The sequence below is a fragment of the Melitaea cinxia genome, chromosome 11 (genome assembly GCF_905220565.1).
Source record: "Melitaea cinxia chromosome 11, ilMelCinx1.1, whole genome shotgun sequence".
NCBI lineage: Eukaryota > Metazoa > Arthropoda > Insecta > Lepidoptera > Nymphalidae > Melitaea > Melitaea cinxia.
In genome coordinates this window covers 17,071,093-17,096,289 of record NC_059404.1, presented here as the reverse complement: position 1 = coordinate 17,096,289, position 25,197 = coordinate 17,071,093, and the positions used below count along the sequence as shown (strand labels likewise).

General features: G+C 33.2%; 1 protein-coding gene across 1 annotated transcript in view; it reads left to right on the top strand.

Annotated features, from left to right (window-relative positions):
• The window catches only part of LOC123657663 (cadherin-89D), a 34,142-nt gene extending 16,119 nt beyond the window's left edge, over positions 1 to 18,023 (top strand). The window contains exons 4-21 of the mRNA XM_045593184.1: positions 4,973 to 5,081; positions 6,629 to 6,831; positions 7,262 to 7,390; positions 7,819 to 8,011; positions 8,310 to 8,468; positions 8,589 to 8,722; positions 8,844 to 9,447; positions 9,713 to 9,871; positions 9,948 to 10,128; positions 10,199 to 10,359; positions 10,633 to 12,782; positions 13,871 to 14,080; positions 14,597 to 14,766; positions 15,002 to 15,070; positions 15,177 to 15,380; positions 15,900 to 16,205; positions 16,659 to 16,772; positions 17,106 to 18,023. Of these exons, the coding sequence (XP_045449140.1) occupies positions 4,973 to 5,081; positions 6,629 to 6,831; positions 7,262 to 7,390; positions 7,819 to 8,011; positions 8,310 to 8,468; positions 8,589 to 8,722; positions 8,844 to 9,447; positions 9,713 to 9,871; positions 9,948 to 10,128; positions 10,199 to 10,359; positions 10,633 to 12,782; positions 13,871 to 14,080; positions 14,597 to 14,766; positions 15,002 to 15,070; positions 15,177 to 15,380; positions 15,900 to 16,205; positions 16,659 to 16,772; positions 17,106 to 17,604 (5,754 nt within the window). The 3' untranslated portion in view covers positions 17,605 to 18,023. The remainder of the gene's footprint in view (positions 1 to 4,972; positions 5,082 to 6,628; positions 6,832 to 7,261; positions 7,391 to 7,818; positions 8,012 to 8,309; positions 8,469 to 8,588; positions 8,723 to 8,843; positions 9,448 to 9,712; positions 9,872 to 9,947; positions 10,129 to 10,198; positions 10,360 to 10,632; positions 12,783 to 13,870; positions 14,081 to 14,596; positions 14,767 to 15,001; positions 15,071 to 15,176; positions 15,381 to 15,899; positions 16,206 to 16,658; positions 16,773 to 17,105) is intronic.
• Positions 18,024 to 25,197: the final 7,174 nt, after the last annotated feature.

The window sequence follows — 25,197 nt, the reverse complement described above, 5'->3', positions numbered from 1 at the left end:
ACGGCATTAAAGGATATAGCCAGCCCTGCGGTCACCAACCCGCCTGCCCAGCGTGGTGACTATGGGTAACACACATGAGTTCGCGCCATTTTTTGCGCGAACTCGTGGAGGTCTTGACTAATGACTAAATCTTTTTGTTGAATACTTTTGATATTAGATTTTGTTTTTTATATAACTAAGTCGGCAAACAAGTGTACGGCTCAGCTGATGGTAAGCGATTACCGTAGCTTACTGATGTCTGCAACACCAGAAGCATCTCTAGCGCGTTGCCGACCTTACCCCTAATTCCCCCCAGGAGCTCTGGTCACCTTACTCACCAACAGGAACACATCACTGCTTGAAAGCAGTATTATTTAGCTGTGATCTTCTGTAAGATCAAGTTACTACCCCAGTCGGGCTGCCAGATGTGCCCTACCTCAGTTAAAAATATAATCCTTCTAAGTCTACGATTGAAAAGTTTTTAAAGCATCAACAGCTTGATGATCTTTGATTTCAAAATCGATCTTAATTGTGAAATACCTATCTAGGTAGAAATATTTCGTTGTAAACTGTGCTAAGGCGTTTCATGCAAACTTAACTAAATTTATAATGATTGGCAGTTTCTAAAAATATTAACTATGGACTTTCTTGATGATTCTTCTCTGCGGAATCTTCATTCCGAATCGGTGGTAGCTTCAAATAAACACCAATAAATTCATTAGAATGATAAAAAAGTGTTTTTTGGGCCTAATTGAATTTAATAATATTTTGATTTTCATTCTAAAACAGATTGACAAAAAACGATGTCATAATTAAAAATTATATATGACAAAGTGGTTTTATAGTTTGTAATTTATTCTAACAACTTTATACTTACAAAGTTAAATTGAAATTTGATTCAGAGCGATGAGCGTAAAAGTGATTACCAACAAAGCTCGCCAATTTTCCTTACAATATGTAAACACGTAAATTTGAACTCTTAGCATGTAACATTGAAAACACAAATACAATCTCACTAAGTAAGATATAATGTTTTATATTTATTTTTGTCGTATTACTTTATATAAAGGAATAAGTATAATTTATTTGATTGGCTTAATGGAGAACATGTTTTGTTCTCATAATATTTGTAAAAATTGGCCAATATTTTTTTTTTGTTTTGTTTATAATAATAAAGCTACAGTACAGCACTTATTGGCCATATAGATATTTGTCGTGGTATTGGCCTTTGTGCTTGTGTATTGTGTGTTTCCGGATCCCCGACTCAGGAGAAAATCCTACAAGGGGCCGGTAATTGTGAAGCGATGTAGAATTTTTGAACATATTGGTTCAAATTATTGGTCGTATTGGGAAGTTATTGGTCGCATTATTTAGCACCATGTCGCATTTCTTGGCGTATCGAGTCGCAATTCGTTGTGAACACAAAGCTGTCTAAGCTATATAATTATATGAGTTGTCCTAGATTGTAACTTTAAATATTCGCCGAACTATCCAGTATGTCGCTTAGCTTGTCGTCATACATCTAGGGAATCCTGTAACACTTAATACATTAAATATTTAATTATTATTTAAGATAATAATAAATAATTATTAATTATAATATATTACAAATAGCCCACCTAAAGATGTCTCGTATTCTATTTATATATACAAAAATCCCACTAGTCTCATAAGTCTCGCTAAAACTCGAAATAGGCGGGGCTAATTTGGTTAATTTTGATCTTGAAATATTTGTGGAAGTTCAAGGAAAGCTTAAAAGGCGAGAAATATAAATAATAAGTAACGGAAAATACTAAAACAATAATTTAATTTTCGAATACAAAATGTTCCTAGCGGTGAAATGTGATGTCTTTTGTTAAAAAAAATTGTCACTTGGTTTTCAAATATAATAAATAAATATAGGTGCTTTCGGAAAGTGTTTTGTCCACATTTTTTACAACCAAGTTACAAAGTTCACCAGGTCATCTAGTCTATATAAATAAAAATGAATGTTGATAAGCGATAACTCGAAAACGGCTCGACCAATTTGGCTAATTTATTTTTTTGTATGTTCCTTAAGGCCCACGTAAGGCTTTAATACAAAAGAAATAAATTTTACTATTAACTTTTGACAGAACGCAGGGGCCGGGCAGCTAGTTATCTATAAATACTCAATTTTACTTAAGCAAATGTTGCAAGAAATATAAAGCGAGAGATGTGAGAAATGTCAAACAGCCTGTAGTTAATTTTTAACCGACTTCCAAAAAAAGGAGGAGGTTCTCAATTCGACTGTATTTTTTTTTAATGTATGTTACATCAGAACTTTTGACCGGGTAGACCGATTTCGACAAATCTTTTTTTAATCGAAAGGTGGTGTATGTCAATTGGTCCCATTTAAATTTATTTGAGATCTAACAACTACTTTTTGAGTTATATCTAATAATGCGTTTTTACTTGACGCTTTTTTCGCCGACCTACGTTGTTTTATACCGCATAACTTTCTACTGGTTATACCGATTTTGATAATTCTTTTTTTGTTAGAAAGGGATATCCCTAGTTTATTACCATGATAAGGAAACCAGGATCTGATGATGGGATCTTAGATAAATCGAGGAAAGCTCTCGAAAATCCGCAATAACTTTTTACTGGGTGTATCGATTTTGATAATTTTTTATTTAATCGAAAGCTGATGTTTATCATGTGGTCACATATAAATTTCATCGAGATCTGATAACTATTTTTTGAGTAATCTTTGATAACGCGTAGTTACTTGACTATTTTTTCGTCGATCTACGTTGTATTACTCGTCGATGTAATTGAAGTCGGTTTTTTTTTCGTTTGCGAGCAAACACAATTATACCAATTTTCTTCGTACTATTATCATTATGTCATCCTTTTCATATCATTCACACACTATATCAATTTAAAAAAAAACATAATTAGATATGAATGAAATTTTTCTTTTTACCCTTCTCTGTTAAAATAGAATGACCTACCTCCTAGACCTACCTCCCAGACCTAACTCGTAGCCAAGTTATACGTAAGCTATCTAGATAATTTTGTTCAATATTACAATGGACTGTGGTATCTAAAAAAACCGAAACCTAAATGTACTGAGACATTCCTGGGAACAGATGTATAGTATAATAAGCAAAGTAAAAACTTTATCCAAACACAAAGTGCTGATAAGACAGACATTATATCCGGTTGAAGGAACTCAACGAAAAATGTCTTGTTACCAAAAAAACGCAAGTGATAAATCACTGAGATATTTTTAGGTGGGACTGAGTTCTTTGGTCTTTGAATTTCGCATTGATTTAATGAACTAATGCTGAATTTGGAAATAATTTATGTCAGCTTTCTTACGTTGCTTTTTTATAAAAAGTGTACTTTAAAATAAATTTTATACATGATATATTATTGTTGATTGGAATAGGTTGTACTTATACACCTCTAATCTTAGAGGTTCCTCAAGACAGCTCTCCTCAGCTCCCTCAAGATTAAAGTTCGTATGTATAACTCTCAATTGAGTTGACCCCAACCTCAGTTTTTACGTTATTGATAAACCAAACAAAATCAAAGAACAGATATTGTAAACATATTTAAAAAAGGTAACGATTAAAATACTCGAGACTTTATTATAGCCTTCACCCACTTCAAGATAACTTCTCATAATTTCCTCCCGCTATCAAGTATTTCAATCTGATGCAAGAACTTCTGACCGCAAATTCATAACAATACTGCTGGCAATATAGGACAGTTAAGAGTTTTTCCGCTCGTTCAGCGAAGAAAAACTTCTTTAAGATATTTTAATATCGGCTATTTCCTCTTTTCAATTTTATTTCATCTGAATTCGAATTGTTTTTCGGATTTTTTACGCTTTAGTGAGTATTACTTTGTTATTATTTAAAACAATATTTTGTTTTTGGAATTCTTGTTTTTATTGATTCTTATCAATGCTTCGTTGTTAATTTGAGTTTTTTTTTTTACCTTTTTTATTAAGGTCGAGGTACTTTTTCACGGGCTGCTCCATATTTTTAGCAGGAACGTCCTCATATTCACCTCTATGAGACTCAAACATCTTTTATGGACACGACAAAGCCTTATTGAAAATTGTTTAATTTAAATCTGTCATAACTTAGCAATTTTCGAATATAAACTGTCCAATACATACCCATATATGAAATATTCAAACCCTCAAATCTAATTGAAATTAGACCATTAGAATCACCGTAGGGTATTCGCCCACGTCAACCACATTTTCTAGTCGAATATTCGACATTAATTGCTATTCAGGCTTCGTTGCTCATCTATTCCAAACACGAGTATTTATTACTCCATTATAGACATTTAAGCCTCACAACAGTTAGGTCTTCGCTAAACTTTAATTAATTACTGGAATTTTATTGTAATGATAACGATTGAAAACAATAGTATGTAATTTGTGTATCGTATTCTACTTTCATTTGTCAGTAGGTATGCAATAAAATATTTAAAAAAACGAGTGTGCTTTAGACCACACGACTGAAGTAAAACTTTCTATCTTCACTAACTTATATTTCACTTTTAACTTCCGTTCGCCTCGCATGATCACACTTTTCATAACGCTCTCGTCACGCATTCACCAGCTTACTACCCAAATCAAGCGTGTGTAAAGAAGTTTTACTTCAATCTTCTAATATATAAAATTCTCGTGTCATGGTGTTAAACATTGAACTCCTCCGAAACGGCTCGACCGATTTTAATAAAATTTTGTGGGCATATCGGGTAGGTCTGAGAATCGGCCAACATCTATTTTTCATACCCCTAAGTTATAAGGGGGAGGGGGGATTAAGCGGGTTAATAACATATATGGCAAAGAAACGTTTGCGGGGTCAGCTAGTAAGTAAATAAATAATTACGATTTCAAAAGATTATTGGAAATCAAGTTACAGTCTTTGAAATTAACATGTACAAACAGCTTCTTTATTTTGCGAAATAAAAAATAAATAAACGTATTAAATTTTTTTTTCAGATATCTGCATTTTTGTCAGTAACAGTTTACATAGAAGATATAAATGACAATGTACCTGTGTTCCTGGACACGCCGTACCGTATAACAGTGGACGAGCTCACACCTCCAGGTAAATTAAAATTAAACCTAAATTTAAGTTTTTACTATTGCTGGATATTGGCCTCTTTCTCCGTGTAGGAGTATGTGAATGAAGTAAGGTAGCAAAGGTAGAAGTTAAAGATATATTTTTGCACTCTTCCAACTTGATTGACGACATTAACCACGCGTAGCGCAGGCTGTTGTGCTGGCGGTTACGGGTTCGGTCTCTGCATATGGCATACATTTGTATTGATCATACAGATATTTGACGTTGCCTGGGCGTTTGTGTTTATGTGCATTGTGTGTGTTTCCGGCCCCCGACACAAGAGTAAATCCTAGCGTTGAGTGTGAGGCGTTTATAAAAAAAAAACTAGTTTCAAAAATCGACGAATCTTTGAGTATGCTTCTAGCGATAGACATATGACACAATTTGAACAATATCAAAATTCTTTCGGTAGAAAGCTGAGAAAGATATATTATTACGACTGTTTCTGTTATAAGAAGGAATTGTTCTAATCTAATGCTTATGCTTAATTTGTAAATTCAATACATATTATTATTTTATTTATTTAACTTTTTATTTTATTTAGACGTTTATACACAGAACATACATAGTATATAGAAAATAAATCAAAAATAAATTAAATTACATATTTAGTTCAATAAGCAGTTTTACCACTTTTCAGCAATCTCTTCCGGACTTCAGTAATAACATCACGTATGTTGTATGAGTTTTTGTGTAAAAGGAATGTAAATTAAAAAAAAGTAAAGTCCAGCATAATTATAATCATATTAATCATATTAATAATTAAATAAATAACTCGATTTAGAATCATTTGATAAATCAATACAAAATCACAACACTGCAATGATAAACAAATATGCTTTGAAACTTTATACGCAATCAAATTTGATATCTGTCACATTTTCTATATGTACCATAGTCTTGCTCTAAACATTGTTATTAAGAAAAAAAAATTTCAATATCACAAAATATTTTACAATGTATTGGCGCGAAATGAGAAATCACAATGAACAATCATATAAAAAAATACAGATTCCAAATTCAAATGTAATATTTTGTTTATTTTTAATTGTAACAGTATTTATGGCCATACTGTGTATATGGTGTCTTTAAATCCAATTTAGGGATAAAATATTTAGTAAAGTTTATTAAATAAAAAATAATATAACAGAAAATCTTTGATTAATTTTTTTTAATTTGCATTAGTTTGAGCGTTAACTGTGTCATATATTTCTGCCCATTTTAAGGCTATGTTTAAACTTTGTAAATATAGTTGTTTAAAATTTAAGAAGAAATAAGAATCAATTTCGAAACCTTATAGCACAGTTAATGTTGCATTCGAACGTTTACTTCAACGACCAGTCTAGTCAGAATTAACCAATGACACCAGTTGCTTATATCGGATTCAATTAACGTACTAAGACCTTCTTATTATTAGTATGAGGTTTTTAGAAGCCAATTTCGCTAATTTGTACATTACTATTTCACCAAGCATACTATAAGTACTTACTGCACTTTTTTAAAAATAATTCAACAATTAAATTGTTTTACAGGATTAACAATCTTCAAAGGTATACGAGCCTTTGACAGAGATAAGCCAAACACACCGAACTCTGATGTCCAATACAGTATCACATCAGGGGATGATAAGGGACGCTTCATCCTCGAAAGCTCCCACAAGCCATCACTCATATTGAACAAACCCTTGGACTTTGATAGCGGAGATAAGGAGTTTCGTCTTATTATTACTGCTTCTGTAAGTACTTATTTTTTCAAGCTATTTAGTTTATAGATTGATCTTAAATGTTATTCCTAGAATGTCAACCGATTTTAAAACCATTTGGAAAAAGGTTCTCTTAATTCCACAGTATTTTTATGTTTGTTATCTCATAACCTTTTAATGGGTGTATCAATTTTGATGATATTTTTTTAGCATTTCATGTGGTCCCGTTTAAATATGATCATGATCTAACGAGTGAATTTGAATTATCCGTAACATTGCGTATTTTTATTTTTTTAACCTACTTTGTGTTACTTTTCGATGTCAATTGAAGTCGTTTTTTTTATTATACTATCTCAAGTAAGAATTCTAAAGTCAATTGCTAACAAAAGTCCAAAAAATCTTACACGACATATCAAGAACTTATATTTTATATCTACCACAAAAATATATTAAATCTTTCCAGGACCGTGGATCACCGCCTCGCAGTTCCAACACCACCGTTCATGTCATTGTGCAAGATAATGATGATCTTCCTCCGAAGTTTACCTTTGATGTCTATAGGACTAGAATACCAGAATTTTATCCGATACTTGTAAGTAAATAAGTATAGTGAATATTACGAATCATTATTTTGCTAACCGGTCACCAACCCGCCTGCCTGCCCAGCGTGGTGACTATGGGCAACACACATGAGTTCACGCCATTTTTGGCGCAAACTTCTTGAGGCCCATGTTCAGCAGTGGACTGCGATAAGCTAAAGTGAAGTTTGTTAAAAATTTGCCCTGTCAATAGTCTAGTGTAACAGGAAAATATAATCTACAAGGAGCTTAAATACCGGACTAAACCTATAAAAAATTAAATTAATGGATACATTTGAAATCAAAAACCTTATGTACCTCAGTAAAATAATCCATAAGAAACTTTAAGTTCACCTCTCATGCTATTGGTAAAATATTGATTGTTGGATATAGAGATATATTGTACGTTAATAACGTATGAATAATTAATTTAATGTACCAGGGCAAGAGAATCCACAAGGAGTTATCCTTCGCTCAGCCGATCCGCGCGTTCGATCAGGACGCGGGTGTCGCGGCGCCAGTCCGCTACGAGCTGGTGGCGGGCAACGAACGGCGCTTGTTCATGCTCAGCGCGCTAAATGGGACACTATTCCTCGAAAGGGAAGTGGACCTGGACGCCGAGACCGCTCTGCCTGGTAACGTCACATTATAATGAATTCTCCATAATCTTCCTCAAAATCGGGTTTATTGCATTGTATCTAATATGAGTCACTTTGTTTAGTTTTTTACTTTTTTGCAGAGTAATAAATGTTCTTTTATACCAAAAGAGTTAATGTGCTGGCACGTTGAAATGATCTTGCAGGACAGTACCTAACAATAAATTATTGAAATATATCAAAAAATACTTTTTTCGTTTTAAAGGAATTGAACAGCTATTGCCGTAGCGTCATATATATCTCTAATATGCTAACAGAATTATTATTAATTTTATAGGTAACACCTTCGTTTTACAAATCCAAGCATCACAAGTGGATAATCCGTTGAAAGTGGCGCAAGCGCGAGTCGAAATTGAAATATTGGATTTAAATGACAATCTTCCAGATTTCGAAGTGGATTTCTACAATATTAGTATTGTAGAAAATTTGCCAAATGGTATATTCATGAAACATTATTATAGAAATTTATTATATGAACTGATTAAAATACTACACCAAATAAATAATTATTATTCGAACATATTTCATCTAATACTATATTTTTGTTTGTTTCTAGGCTTCAGCGTTTTACAAGTTATGGCAACTGATAAAGATCAAGGAGATAATGGTGAATTTACATATCAGTTAAATGATCCAAAGGGTGCCTTTTTAATTGATCCACGTACTGGTTGGCTTACTGTTAGAAACCAAGTTAGTAACACCGAATATTGTTACGAAATTATTTTAAATCATTGAAGACATTTTTTCTATCTTTCTAATTTCATCAAGTTTTTATATATTTGAATAATTTAATGTCTGTTATTGTTTACAGACTGTTTTGGATCGGGAACAACATTCCTCACTTCGTATGAAAGTTTACGCTCATGAAAAGAATCCTAGCGTAGTGGGAACATTTTTAGACAAACATAGATTCTCGAAACGCCGTCGATCCCCCTCTACTTTAAGAACACCATTAAAAGATAAAACCACATATGTTTTTCCAGATAGGATTGGCTCCAGTAGTGAAAATATTGAATATTTTGATGAATCCCACCAGCTAATGTCATTTGTAACTGTAGAAGTAACTTTACTGGATGCAAATGATAATAATCCAGTATTTATACCAAGTAATTTATATGAATTTACTGTTAAATATGACGCAGTAGTTGGTACTGAAATCGGTAAAGTTGAAGCTATTGATCCGGATTTAGGACGAAATGGAATGGTTCTATACGATTTACAAAGGACTAGTAATTTGACGGTTACGTCTCCTTTTCAAGTAGACGCTGAAAGTGGAGTTATAACTTTAGTCGAATCACCATTATTGGAAGGAAGACATGCTTTGTTCATAGAAGCGTCTGATCGTCCAGCGAATCCTAGTGAGAGAAGATACTCTTTGGCAGTAGTTACGGTTGATGTTGTCAGAAGTAGTAAAGGTATGGTACTATATTTTCAGACCTTCTATTGTATATATATTCATACTAAGCTATGATCGATGCAAACAATTTTAGCTGTTGTACATATTGCTAGCACGGTAGTGCATCATAAATTTTGTATTTCATTTTCCTATTCACTATAGCTAAACTGACTTATAGTAACAAAATTTAAAAAAATGAAGATTATAAAAATAGGTCTTCTGTTACATTTTACGTGACACGTCTATATAAAAAGTAATAGAAATGTAAATATGGTTTATTTAAGGTTCAAAAGCAGATAAACCAGACTTTATAGGATCTCCATATGAATTTTGGGTTGGAGCTAACGTTGGCATAGGGACTAGTGTTGGCCAAATCAAAGTGAACGATGCTATGAAAAAAAGCGATGTTACGTATGATTTGCTGCATGGATATGAAGAAGGAGGTTTGTTGTATACTTTTATTTTCCATAACAAAATATTTGAAGAGACAACCGATTAATACAAATATTATTTTTACAGTTCCCTTCGCAGTAGAAGAAAGATCAGGTGTAATAACTGTTATAGATGAGCTTTCAAAATTTGATAGACCATTGTTCGACTTTGAAGCCGTTGCAATGCAAGAAAAGCTGAACATTACGATATCAACGAATGCCACAGTTCATGTTGTTGATGTTAATGACGAGAGAGGTGTCTTTTTGAAGTAAATATTTAATGTTTTAGATGTCTAAGTAAACCCTTAGATTCTCAATAACAATGCTTTTCATTTTCAGAGGGACTCATTCACCGTTTGTGTTTCATGTCAAAGAAAATGTAGCGGGAGCTATAATTGGACACATTTTTCCAGTAAATTCAAGTTCTTTCTCAAACAATAGTGGAAACATTAAGTTCATTATTGCCAATCAGCAGGATGTCGCAGATGAAATTTCGATAGGTATAAGTTTTTGTTACATACAATTATATGACTATAAAAAATAATAAACTATAATATTATATATTTTTATATTATAATATAATATTATTGAAGAGCTTGAAGAACTCATGTTTTGTTACTTCAAGGTTAGATCAGGTGACGCCGGGCACAAAACAAATTAGAAGAACTTTTTGCAGCAAGTTACCCGGAAAATCCATAAATGCTAATCTTATTAAACAAATACATACATCATAATGTTCACTCGTTTAATTATCGTAATTATTTATATTTCAGGACCCGATGGAACTGTATATGCACAAAAGCCCTTGGATAGAGAAAAAAGAGACGTTTACAGAATGACGGTCATCGCGGAATTTAGTAAAGGCGTTATATCTGGTGCTGGATTGTATCAGATTATTATACACGTCGACGATGAAAATGATAATCCGCCTGTGTTTGATATGTCAGCTTATGAAGGTGTTATAACGGAAAATTCAAAACCTGGAACAGAAGTTAAAATGAGTAATAGAATACAAGCAAAGGATTCTGATATTGATCAAAATGCGATATTCATTTATACTTTATTTGGAGATGGACATGACTCGTTTAATGTAAATGAACAAACAGGAGTAGTAACTTACGTTGGAAGTAAATTGGATCGAGAAGAAAAAAGTGTATATTTATTAAAAATAGTTGCTAGAGATAAGGGTAGTCTAAAATCAGAAGCAAAGTTAACAATAACGATTTTGGATGAAAATGACAATGCACCTAAATATAATAAAATAATAATTCCATTGGGAGAACCAGTAGACTTACTAGAAGTCGATGAGTATACACCTGTAAAAATATACAAAGAAAAATTGGATAATAAAACGGGCGTCGTGTCTAAATTTGAAGCCAAACCTAAAAACAAATTTTCTGTAACAGAAAACTCACCATTATTCTTATTACCCGAAAACATTTCTGTCGGATCTACCATACTAAAATTAAATGCTATAGACATGGATAGTGGTGTTAACGGACAAATACGACATGAATTTGTTTCAGAAGTATTTTTACCTCCTTACGCAATGCCTGCAAATGCATTGCAAGTCAAAAGGTATTTTGTGATCAATGAAAGACACGGCCATATTGTAGTTGCAAGGGCTTTACCACCAGAATCAGAGTTCCGATTGAATATTTCAGCACTAGACGGGGGAGAATTAAGTGACTATTTAACTATCAGATTGTTTGTTAAAGATGTTAACGACCATTTTCCAATGTTTAAAAAATCATGGTATAACTTTAATGTTGAAGAGGCTCAATATAGTCGTAGGATTCTTGGAAAAGTTGATGCTACAGACGCTGATTTTGGCCAAAACGCCAATTTAACATATTTCCTTCAACCATCTAGTAAGGATATTCCATTTGAAATATCTTCATTAAACGGAGTGCTAAGCGTTAATGGTGTTCTTGATAGAGAAAAAGAAGATAAATATACTTTAACAGTTGTAGCACGTGATAATGGTCAAGATAAAAAGCTATCATCTTCAGTGAGTGTAGAAATTCAAGTACTAGATGTTAATGATAACGCTCCTAAGTTTTTCGCTTACGATGAGTTATTAGAGTGGAAACATCCAGAAGCGGATGAACTATCAAATCACAATTTTGAGTCAGTTATGATGATGCCAATTTATAAAGCGGCTGTGGAAGAAAATGCTCCTATCGGTACAGTGATAACAAGAGTTTATGCAAATGATTCAGACTTTGTTGGCAACGGAAACGGATTAATTCTTTACAGCCTACCACAACGGAAAAATCAAATTAATATGTTTACTATCGATTCAAAGGAAGGTATACTGACAACAACAGGAAGATTAGATTATGAGAGTCAAAAGGTACATAATGTAACAGTAGTCGCTTCGGATTTAGGATCACCAAGCTTGAGCTCTACTGCTATAGTTATGTTAACTGTGAAAGATATTCCGGACGAAATAGAAGTATCAGACAAACCTGTTTTCATTTCAAGATATTATGAATTAGAAATAGAAGAAAATGTACACACACCAGTGGAATTAGTTACTCTTAATTTGACTGAGCATTACGAAAACTTCAAAATGAAATATTTCATTTTAAATGAAAATGATACTGATGTCAAGAAAACTTTTGTTATTGATCCGCGAAATGGAACATTATATTTAATAAGAAGTCCAGATAGAGAAGCCAAAGATGTCTATGAGATAATTGTTCGGGCGGAGAGACAAAAAATCAGCAGAGAACTTCCGCATATGATTTATCCTGTCGCTGACGATGTTTTAGAAGGAATGTCAAAGTACGATGTTAAAGTCGTAGTCAGGATAAAGGATGTTAATGACAATGCACCTAAATTTTTAAACGGCGGTAGACCTATGGTAACGGCTATACCCACAACTGCTCCGTTTGGTTACGAAGTTCTACAGTTACAAGTAAGAATGACTATTTGAATTATATATTCTTTTTAACTGAATTCCAAAAAAGTAGGAGGCTCAAATCAATTGTATATTTCTTTCAATATATGTTACCTCAGATCTTTAGATTGGGTGGGCTGATTTTAATCATAATTGTGTTTGCAGGCAAACGAAGAAAAACCGACTTTAATTATATCGACAAGTAATACAACGTAGGTAGACAAAAAAATGTCAAGTAAATACGCATTATCAAAGATTACTCCAAAAATTGTAATCAGATCTCGATGAAATTTAAATGTGACCACATGATAAACATCGGATTTCGATTAAATTAAAAATCATAAAAATCGGTACACCCAGTAAAAAGTTATGCGGATTTTCGAGAGTTTCCCTCGATTTCTCTGGGATCCCATCATCCGATCTTAGTTTCCTTATCATGGTACCAAACTAGGGATAGCTCCTTTCCAACAAAAAAAGAATTATCGAAATCGGTCCGTAAACGACGGAGTTATACCCGAACATACAAAAAAAAACGGTCGAATTGAGTAACCTCCTCCTTTTTTTGAAGTCGGTTGAAAGGCGATGCATGTCATGTGGTCCTATTTATTAGTAATGCGTATTTTTTCGTCGATCTACGTTGTATTATACCGCATAACTTTTCACTGAGTGTACCGATTTAACAATTCTAGAAAGCCAATACTAGTTTTGTAGTCCCATTTAATTTGGTCAATATCTTATTTTTACTTTTTGAGTAATCTTTGATAACGGGAATTTACTTGACTATTTTTTCGTCTACTTGCGCTCTATTACTTGTCAATTTAATTTAAATCGGTATATTACAAATATTGTATTAACTATTTTTAATAACTTTATTTCTGCTGTTCAAACATATCAGTAACTAGTATTTTTAAAACTACTGCTATCAAAATATATCTTATTTTATACCTATAATTGATATTTGTTAAATAGGTTTCCATTAATGGTTATTTCTACCATTCGTAACCAATTATCATTTGATTAAAGGTGTCCTAACAACATTCCTAATAATATTAAAGTTAAATAGCTAGAATGAAATACAAATATTCAAAAGTGATTCCAATTCACAGGCAACAGATGCAGATATTGGCATCAACGCAGATATTCGCTACCAAGTAATTAATTCAGAAGGAGCAAGGTTTAGTGTAGATCCGGTGACCGGACGAGTGAAAGTAGCGGGCAGTTTCTTGAGAGACGCCGGACGAGTCATAGGCTTTGATGTTAAAGCAACTGACCGTCGTGGTGCTGATGACGGTCGATCTGCTATTGTCAATGTATTTGTAAGTTGATTGCAATCAAACATCAACTATTTTAATTGATACGTGGGCATTAAACAAGTAGAAAGTAATATAGAAATACTAGCTCACCGCGCAAACGTTGTTTTGCCATGTTATTAACCCTTTTAATCCCCCCTCTTTGTTACCCGATATGTGTACACCAAATGTCATAAAAATTGATCCAGCCGTTTTAAAGGAGTATTTTAACTAACACTGTGATATGAGAATTTTATATATAAGATTGAAAAAAAATTGAGACTCAAGAGCTTCATATTGATTCCTTCACTTCCATTTATAAATCTTGCCTTCTTCCGTAAAAGTATCAAGATGTGCTAATAAATAAATAAATATAAATAAATAAATAAATAAATAAACAAATAAATAAATAAAAACATGCACAGTGAAAAATAGAATAATCAATTCAGATTTGGGTGTAATCCTAAATCTTTACTTTCATGAATAATATTACTTGAATGAATGAATTAAATCTAGCGAAACAAAATTTTGATCACGCCGTAGGTGTACGTGTTAAATGAGAACAAACAACTGGTGATGGTACTCGGCGGTAAACCAGTTGAAGTTGAAAAAGCAGTGGACAATATTACCAGACTTCTCTCGAACATGACTGGTTTTGATATTCGTGTAAGAAGACTTGAAACTAGCTCTAAGGGAGCGATGGATGGCTACGCGTAAGTTAGCCCTTTAGGAACTCAATTTTTATCATAAAGCTTATTTTGTATTTTCGTACGGTATAAAATGAAAAACATACCAAAAAAAAAAATTTATTACAAATGTTGATTATCTGAAATTGTCTTTTGGGCTCCTTAACTCGACTAAGTTATTATAAGTATAAAAAATAGGCGCCGGAAACTAATCCTCAACGCTTAAGTTTTTTCGTTACTACGGTTATGTTTTCTTTTTCAGAACTAATATGTACATTTATGCTGTCGATCCAATGTCGAATTCCATTGTTGACATGGAAGTACTTCAAAAGTAAGTTCTAATACCTATTCGTATTTGTTTATTTTCAAAAGCTTCCAAAAATTCTCTACCAAATTAAATATAAAATCAAATAAATATTTATGATTTAATTTCACAGATCATTAACGAAAAGAGAATCATTTCTACGACATAATTTAGCTGGTTTTAAAGTATTGGAAGTAGGGGATACAAGTATGGTTCAAGCGAGAAGCGGTCAGATGTTGAGCACTATGGAAATAAGTGTGGTAGCTTTGGGGTGCCTTGTCTTTATAGGAGCTTGTACGACGGCCATATGCATATTGTGTGTCAGAAAGACAAGAAGGTAAATAATAATTATCTCATTTTAATTAGTTCTGCTTTTGAAAACTTGAAAATTATTCATAAAAGATCTAGTTGCAATAACAATTAAATTAATTCTATATAAAAAATTAAGTAAGCATCTATAGGTTTAGTTTAATTTTAAATTTGTTTTTCCTTTTGCTACTTTATTTTATTCTTGAGATTCTTTATAGAGATCTCCAAAAGGTAAGCGATTTTATTTCTTACACATTTCAGACATCATCACCATCACAAAAGAAAGCATGCACATCATTATTTCAACTAAATCGTAGAAATTTTCGCAATAAATTATTACTAATTTTAAGACTGTCTATTTATATAAATAAAAGTTTTGGAAAAAAATTGATAAATTATTTTATTACTGAGCACAAACAAAAGTTCCCTCTATCTTCTATTTCTGCTTATCTTTCGTCATTTTCATATTACTTCAGATCACTCATAAAATAATTGTCAACCTTTAGCTTCTATTGACGGATTTCTTTTTCTATCTTTGCCCTAACAGAAACCGCAAACCATTTTCCCAACAACGTCTTAACGCTTTCTCAACTGAGCACCTAACTAAATATGGAGGCCTATTTCCATCTGGAGGTAATCAATGTCAAGAATTAAATCAATCATACTCTGAAGCTGATTCTTACATTGACGTTATCAACCAAAGTACGTTGAAGAAATCTTGTCCTCACAACGCTGTGGAAGAATTTGGAAAAGCCCACCAGAAATGTACAAAGGGACAGTTCGCTGATGTCAATGGCAAAGAGAAACACGAGAGGATGTGCATTAAATTCAACCAACGATCGATGCAGAAGAGGTAAGATGTAAAACAGATTCTAAAAGTCATTAAAAGAAATGACAATAATAATTTGTTAACTTCAATTTTACTTTAACATCTACTGACTGTACAGTTAGTACAACATCACTGTACCTATCACAAGAATCATTTGTCAATATTTACTTTAAACGCATGGCTGAAACAAAATCTACAGTTACAACTTATCCAACCCCGTCAAAGCTTTAAAATATTTTTAAAATGGTAATTACAATTAACAACTAATTAAACCTGTTATTGAAATAATTCAAAAATCCTTTACATTGCTAATATGGGGTAGATTTAATAAGTGGTCTTCATTTAAGAGTTGCGACTTTTAAAAAATAAACATTTATTAAGATACTACCTCAGTTTCATTCAATTATCATATTACATCCCAAATACAATGTCACAAGAGTCACCATCTAACACACATAAAATCTACATCAAACATAGGAAAGGTCACACATCGATAACGTCAGTGAATTCCAGTGGCCAGGACTCCGGCATCGCCGACGCGCGCTGTCCCTGCGGGCAGTCCACTACGCATACTTCTGAGGAGAGCAGCGGGTATGGCCATAATCTTAGTGTTACACTAAATAAAGCAAAATTTAATACCTAACATATGATTCATAATACTATTATTAATAATTGGCTATATCATATTCACGAAAATTGAAAAATGGCTACAGCAATAGCTATAAGAATGTTGCGTAAAAGTATAATTTTCAGTTAAATAGAATAGAAAAAAAATCTTTGAAATATTCTTAGTAGTAAAAATAAATTTTTGAAGCAAATTAAAATAAAAATTTATAAAAAACATAAAAAAAGTATAGACAAACTAAAATTTTCAATTATATGTGCTATTTCGTAGTATTTCTTTAATAATATGTAAAATTACAGGTGTAGCTACGAAGATTCCTTAAAATCCAACAATAATCAAGAAAGAAAATCATTCCGCATGAACCAAGATAACAGATTTATCAGACGCGCTTCGTTCAATCATCAACCCATGGACACTAGACGTTACAACCCAAGGCGACAGTCGTTCTCAGAAAATTTACAAAGACATTTCCCATCTTTCGAAAGAATCGGATCAGGAAACAGAATATCCAGACAGGTGTCCACACCGAATGTGAACACACAGCCTTCATATTTCTTAAATAATAAAAAGAATTACAGAAAGAACGAGGTCATTAATGAACCAATGATTGACTACGATCACAGCGAAGTAGACGATGTTTTTGATACGAGACTAGATAGACGATTGAGTAGTAAAAATAATAGAAAAAAAAGTTTCATGGATATGGGTCAACCGACCGTATTTGTAGCGACTCCAGCCACAGCTGAAATGATAAGGAGACAAGGCAGCGAGAGGATTATGTTCGCAAGACCTTTATAGCAGCAAGAATAACGAAAAATCTTGCAATAACGGTCTTTAATTCATGAAGTATTAGGATTGGATTTGAAAAATAATACGTACCTACCGATGTAAATACATGTTTAGGATATGACGTCGTTAAAGTTGTAAATATTTTGTGATATATTTTAGTAATAGTTACTGTATTTATGTAAATATATAATTTAGGTAGACGTGTACCACGTGATAGGAATTGATGTAACAATGGAAGTATCCTCGTGTACTTATCTATATTTTCGTAATATCAAAACCGATGATATTGTTTGCGGTTGTGCCATTCGGAAGCGCTTTTTATCATCGAAACATTACCACCTTTCTAGTTTGTATTATTTCATTTTACCCTCATTCTAAACTGTAAATTAACTTAATTATTAAGTGTAAAAATAAACACAATTGTAACATCTAAATGTCGTATATTTTATATCCTATGTCATGTATACCACTCAGTTAAATATTATATAATTAGATGTAATAGATTAATATACAGTACCTCGGTGATCGAGCTTAGCTCGGTATTTTTAGTAAAACGTGTTTTTTGGAAATCATATTTAAATACGACAATGATAAAAAAATATAAACAAATATAGAAAATCAAAAATAAAAAATAATTAAAAAATAATAAAGATAAAATATGAATAATATTTTTCGATTTTACCGACATAATAATAAAAAATAATAACTGTCTTCTTAAATAAAAAATGACGAGTGCAATTTGAAAAAGAAGGAAAAAATATTTGATCCCCAGGGACATGGGGATTTGAACCATGATCTTCTCAGTTGATCCTGACCGGCCTATTCCCCACCGAGCTATTACAACTTTATTGACAGTTGCGAAATTTACCTTCGTATTCTAACGATATTTTTTCACTCCCTAAAAACAGGGATAAAACGAGATTTTCTAAAAATGAATCCTAGCTAGATGGATTTATCTCCTCCGAAACCTCCTATATACTAAATTTTATGAAAATCGTTGGAGCCGTTTCCGAAATTCAGATTTTATATATATATATAAAAGAATTGCTCGTTTAATAGTAGTAGATTAGATTACATAGTAGTTCACACCCTTCTCCTACATAGGGTAAGAAGCCTATGCCTAGCAGTAGGATGTTACAGGCTGAATCGATCGATAGTAGTTACGTCGATAGTTATTAAGAAAATATGTCAAGATCTTTTTTTTTCAAATATCTACACAATACACACACGGTCGTCTATTCCTAAAGTAAGTAACTTAAAGCTTGTGTTATAGGTAACAATCGACTGGTATAGCTACATTTTTTTTCGATAAACTTATAAATAATACATATATAATAAATACACAAACAAGTATTTATATTACACCCAGACTCGGTGTGGGAATCGAACCCACAACCCTCGGAGCAGAAAGCAGGGTCACTACAAACAGCGCCAACGGGCTAGTCTGATCTAATTTTTTCATGCAACATACGCAAAAAAAAACATGAGTCACTCGGTATCATCAAAATGTTTCAACTAATCAAAAAGAACAAAGGCCTTTCCGAATAATAACCTTATAGTATGAAGGTCTTACACAATAACACAAAAACCGTTACGGAAGAAAGTATAAGCCAGACATCCGTCGTCAAAGCCGTGAACACCAAAAGTACGTCTAGATCGCAATAAACATCTTCCAGTCGATATATCCGTAGCCGATAACCATATACAAACGAAGGCAAACATTTGCGGGTAAATAGAACAATTGGGGAGATGTGACTGAGTTATTGTGTAACATAAATAACAGTTATAGGACACTGTTCCATGTGTTTGTCCCTTACTAACAATATGAGCCGCGTAGTGAAGCGGTGACCATAATGTTATTGTTTTTTTTTTTTTTAATTACTTAAAAGTATAATTAAATTTTCCTATAAGCTCGTTCTGTTACAACTACATTTACATTATAAGTGTGTATACATTTGGTTGGGTGTGTCCAAGAATAGACAACGACGGTTATATTTTTAACCGACTTCCGAAAAAGGAGGAGGTTCTCAATTCGATTGTTTTTTTTTTATGTATGTTACTTCGACCAAACTGGCGCGGGACAGAGCTTACTGGAGTGGTTTGGAGGAGGCTTTTACCGCCATCGGCGACCCTTACGACTAATCTTACACTAATATAGGAATTAAAATATTATACTAATTGTACTAATAAATATAATTATTTTAACTAATTATTATGTAGGTATAAATATGTAAAACGTAAGGGATAATAAAGCTTTATTATTATTATTACTTCGAGCAAAAAAAATCTGATCATCATGTCGAGAACTTGTCATCATCATGATGATGATAACTCAAGCTTAGGATGGAAATCACACCGAAAACTCTAAAGTAATAATCAGAGTCACAGCCAGCTGCGCCAATAAACGCTAAGCATAAATAAATACTAAAATGGTGACTATGGGTAACACACATGAGTTCACACCATTTTTGGCGTGAACTTGTGGAGGCCTGTGTCCAGCAGTGGACTGTGTAGGCTGAAATGATGATGATGATAAATAAACGCTTCACACACAACGGCCCCCAGTCGGATTTTCTCTTGTGTCAGGGGTCGGGACGCACAACACACAAGCACAAACGACTAGACCATGACAAACATCTATATGGCCAAAACACCAGCGACCGCCAGCGCAACAACCAGTGCTGTGACCGCTGCATCAAGACGGTTCAGCAATGGTTCAGTCAAGTTTGTTTTTTCAATTATAAAATAATAACAAATCGTCCCTGCGGTCACCAACCCGCCTGCCTAGCGTGGTGACTATTAGTGTTGCCCAAATGCAAGAACAAGACGAGACTTAGCCAGTCTTGGTCTTGGTCTTGCGCCAATACACCTAGTCTTGGTCTTGGTCTTGCGCTCCCAGTCTTGGTCTTGGTCTTGGTCTTGCAGCAAGAGTCTTGCAAGTCTTGCAATTACCTATTAGTCTATTACTATTTATTAAAGTTTACTTTAAATCTTAGAAAAACGTATTAGAATTGGAACATTGTGAGCTTGAATTAACATAGCCATAGTAAAGATCAAGCAGATTAATAAATAACTGAAGATTTGATAAGAAATTCGAAAAATCAACTGACCTATATGTCGTTTTCCATGGAAGTAACTGTTTCTTAATAAACATTTATGATTTATAAGCTTACATTTGCTAAAACATGTAAAAAAACAAATTAATTACAATAGCTTGACTGTATTTTAAAGAACAATACTTATCTGTCTAGAAAGAGATTGAACCCTCAACTTATAAGAAATTTAATAAAAGAGTTTTACGATTTATCATTTATTTGAATAAAAAATAAAATACAACACAAATCAACAGCTTTATCATTAGGTTATGATACTTTATATCAATTTTTTTGACCAAGAATTAATACAAAGTAACCATCTGGCTGACTCATCACTTAACCTATTTCTATGTTTTCTAATTACTAATGATGCTTTAGAAAATAACCTCTCAGCAGGTACTGAAGTTGCAGGTATTGAGAGAAAATCACGGGCCATTTTCGATAAAATCGGATACTCTGTCTCATGCGTCCTCCACCAATCTAAAATGTCTTCCGAGCTGGCAGTTCTTGGTTTTCTCAGGTACTCCTCCAACTCGTCTATCACTAAGCCTTGAAGACAAGATCCAGATGACGTCGAGGGACATTCATAGAGTTTATCAAAGTCTATTACGTCTTCATCTTCATCACATACTTTATTTTCTTTTTCTGGTAATTCCAGAGATTTGTTCAGTGAGTGTAGACTTTTATATTCTTCATAAAGTTCATTGAACTTGCGCAGACTTTCTGTTTTAAGTTGCTTCCCCCACATTGTCAGGTCAAAAGTCTGAGCCTTATGCCTTGGGTCTAAAATTAAAGAAGTACAATAAATCCAGTTGCTCTTCTTGTAATGTTTAAGGATTTTGTCTCGAGCTGCTCAACGTCACTATACCTCCAAAGTTACTATTCCTCGTGGACGAAGTCGCGGGCACAGCTAGTAAATACTTACTCTCATCATCTCTCTCAGAGATATTCGGGCTGGTAAGTAATACAAAACTCTTATCGCAGGCTTTTTATTTTATAAGTAGGTAAGTACCTACGCTTTTTATATTATTTTATTAGTTTTGTAGAATTTTTTTACACGTTTCAAGTATATTTAAAAGTGGCTACAATATTTATTAAACGGGTGATATTTGAACACTTTTTGCTATTTTTTCTTGTAAAAACTTAAGAAATATAATGACTAAATGTACAATAATAGTACCTAAGTAATTAGTTTAAAACCATATAAGTAATCAATATTATAATATATACTTACTAGAATGAATTAATATGACATCTACTACCTATCCTTACCATTTTATCCTAATCATAATACTACTTGCGTGATCAGTATAATGTATTCATTTTCATTCTAAGCACTCTGAAACTTATTTATTCTTTGGAACACCTGTAGGTACTCTTAAAATTCGAAATTATTTTGCATGAGTATACCTACGCCCTATGGCGGCAATCAAATAGTGTCAAATGTTATGATTTCGGCGTGGCGGCAACGATTGTTTTAGATTTCAAAAGAAGCCGCCGGCGCGTGTATCATAACCATGTACTTCCGAAAAGCGGCAAATTTCTTTGAGAAGTAAGTACAAAACCTTTGATGCCGCATTATCAAAGTGCCGATGGTTAAAACATAACTATGCATGCACTCAGTTTGATTTTAATAGATATTTTTTTATTCGCTATGTTTATGGTATTAGTCGTAATGCGCATAGGTCCAGTTTTTCATATTCTTTGATACAGTTTTTTGCGTCTCATAGAATTCCTAAGCGTACCTACCTATACACCGAACTGTTACACCTAACTACTCAGTGAAATAGCGCTAAGTCCTAGCTGCAAGACGCAAGAGTCTTGCAGGCTATGTCTTGTTCTTGCTCAAGTCTTGCACGGTCAGTCTTGGTCTTGGTCTTGCTAAAAATACGCGGTCTTGTTCTTGGTCTTGGTCTTGCAAAAACGCAAGAACAAGACCAAGACTGCAAGACCAAGACTGAATTTGGGCAACACTAGTGACTATGGGCAAAACACATGAGTTCAGGCCAATTTCGGCTCGAACTTGTGGAGGTCTATGTCCAGTAGTGGACTGCGATAGGCTGATGTGATGATGATGATGTGATGAACAAATCTTCGCATCAATGTCAAATTTTATGTTTAGCTGTGCTCGCGTCTTCGCCCGCGTGGAATAGTAACTTTTCATGTTCATCGTGATTCTTTAAATTGGCATAACTTTTTTATTTATTAACCGATTGACATGAAAAAACACTAAATGTTAAACTAAGCTTCTCACAATATACTATAAAAAACCGCATCTAAATCGAATAAGTTGTTTCTGAGATTAGCGTGCAGCAACGCACAGACAAGCAGACGAAAATTCTAACAATTATTGTTTTGGGTTCTATTTGCACCAAATTTGCCTGTTTGCAATAAAAGTCCTAATAATATTTTTTCTCATATATTTTAAATGTACAGACAGTGACCCGTTACATTTTTTATATGTATTGATAAAGCTTGACTAGTAACTAAGAATACAAATTAGTGAGCGGAATTTCACGTTTTATGACATAAAATCAGTTAGTCATATTGAGATATACACCTACAAATACAGCCACGCTCAGGTGATCTTAACCACTGACATTATGACAAAGTTATAAATAATTTATAAATCATATGTAAGAGGTCCCAATTACATAATTTACATATAATTTTGCTTGCCCAAATTTAAGGTAATATAATAACAAAGTAACAAATTAAAATATATCATAAATTACAGTTTATAAATAATCACAGCTCAATTAAATGTACAGGAACGTACGTAACGTCCAGGACATTCACTGTTGAATTTCGATTTAGAATAATTTTAAATATATTAGCCTCATTGACATTAGCATATTGTGGAATATTGTGTACTCCGTAATGGCATACATATTAAATAGTAATTTAATATTATGATTCGATATAATGAGTTACATGTAAAAAAATAATAAATAATAATATTCCAACATTTTATTCCGCTAAGAATAATGAGACAGATAAAATACATTACTAACTACATACTATTTAGTTCATCCCCTGACCAAATAATTTAATTGTGCTGCACTCAATACAGCGATTTTATTTAAATGTTAATATTACAACAAAAAACGAGTGTGCTTTAGACCAGACGACTGAAGTTAACGTCTTTAGCTCTATCTAACTCACATCTCCCTCTCAATTTCCGTTCGCCTCGCCAGATCACACTCTTCGTAACGTTCTGGTTGCTCATTTACCAGCTTACTCACCAAGTCAAGCGCACGTAAAAAGATTTAGTTTAAAAATAAGTACATTTTTTTAATTTAAAGTTCCATAACCTAACATTTCCGTAACTATTTAATAAGTACCTATAATGTACGAGTATAGGTATATCATTTTACGTGTCACACTTGATAATCATAAAAAATCCATCCGGTCATCTAAACCATGCGCTTTTATTCTGAAAATATCCTTAAAAATAAAATCAAATATCTGGCCCTCCTACTCCATTGATGCGGGCTCCGCGTAGACGAGTCAACGAACCTTTCAGCTTCGAGTACGTCACTATTGAAATTACAACGTTTCTGGATTACGCGTATTCTTAAATTTATTTGACACCATGTTTATCCTCTTATCGAATTTAAACTTAAGTGTTTTTTTAAATTGACGTATTTTTTGTAATTCAGACTTACTTTATTTTGGTGTACTCCTCTCGTGATCATGGTTGTTGTAATTATCCGAAACGCCGGGCATCTAAAAAACTTAATAAGCCGCGATAAAATCCGATAAGGTTGCTTAATTATAATGATTATAATAGCGTAAACAACACTCGAAAACTTCTTGATCAACGCGGCTACTTTTTTATGAGTTTGTAGAAAATTCTTAAAACTAATTAAGAAAATTGATCAAAAAAATAGAAAATTCGAACGTCGTAACGGTCGTTCTTAACGGTTATTTAAAATGTCTGTAGGGTCAGATAGTTATTGTTACTTCTATTCTAATATAATTTACAATGAATGATAAACCGATGAAAGCTAAAGTGGCCTCATACACATTAAGACGAGTATGATCGTAAACAGCTGGTTTAGAGTCGGTAAAAATTAATGGACGGTAATGCGCCCGCCCTCCGTTGATTTATGACAAGTTTTTTAGGTTTACGTCGTTTTTATGATGCTTAGGGAACGACATTTTAATTCTGTGTTCTTATTAATATTGTAAATATTTAAGAAACTTTCTGGATCTCATCACTTCATTAATTTACCCTATGCAGTCCACTGCTCGACGTAGGTCTCCACAAGCTCACACCAAAAATGGTGTGAACTCATGAGTGTTGCCCATAATCACCACGCTGGGCAGACGGGTTGGTGACCGCAGGGCTGGCTTCGTCGCACTTAAGACGCTGCTGCCCGTCTTCGCGTCTATAGGCTACGGTAATCGCTTACCATCAGGTGAGCCGTACGCTTGTTTCCCGACCTAGTTAGAAAAAAAGGTCATTAGTGAGAACAATTTAGTCACAATATCGTATTACCAC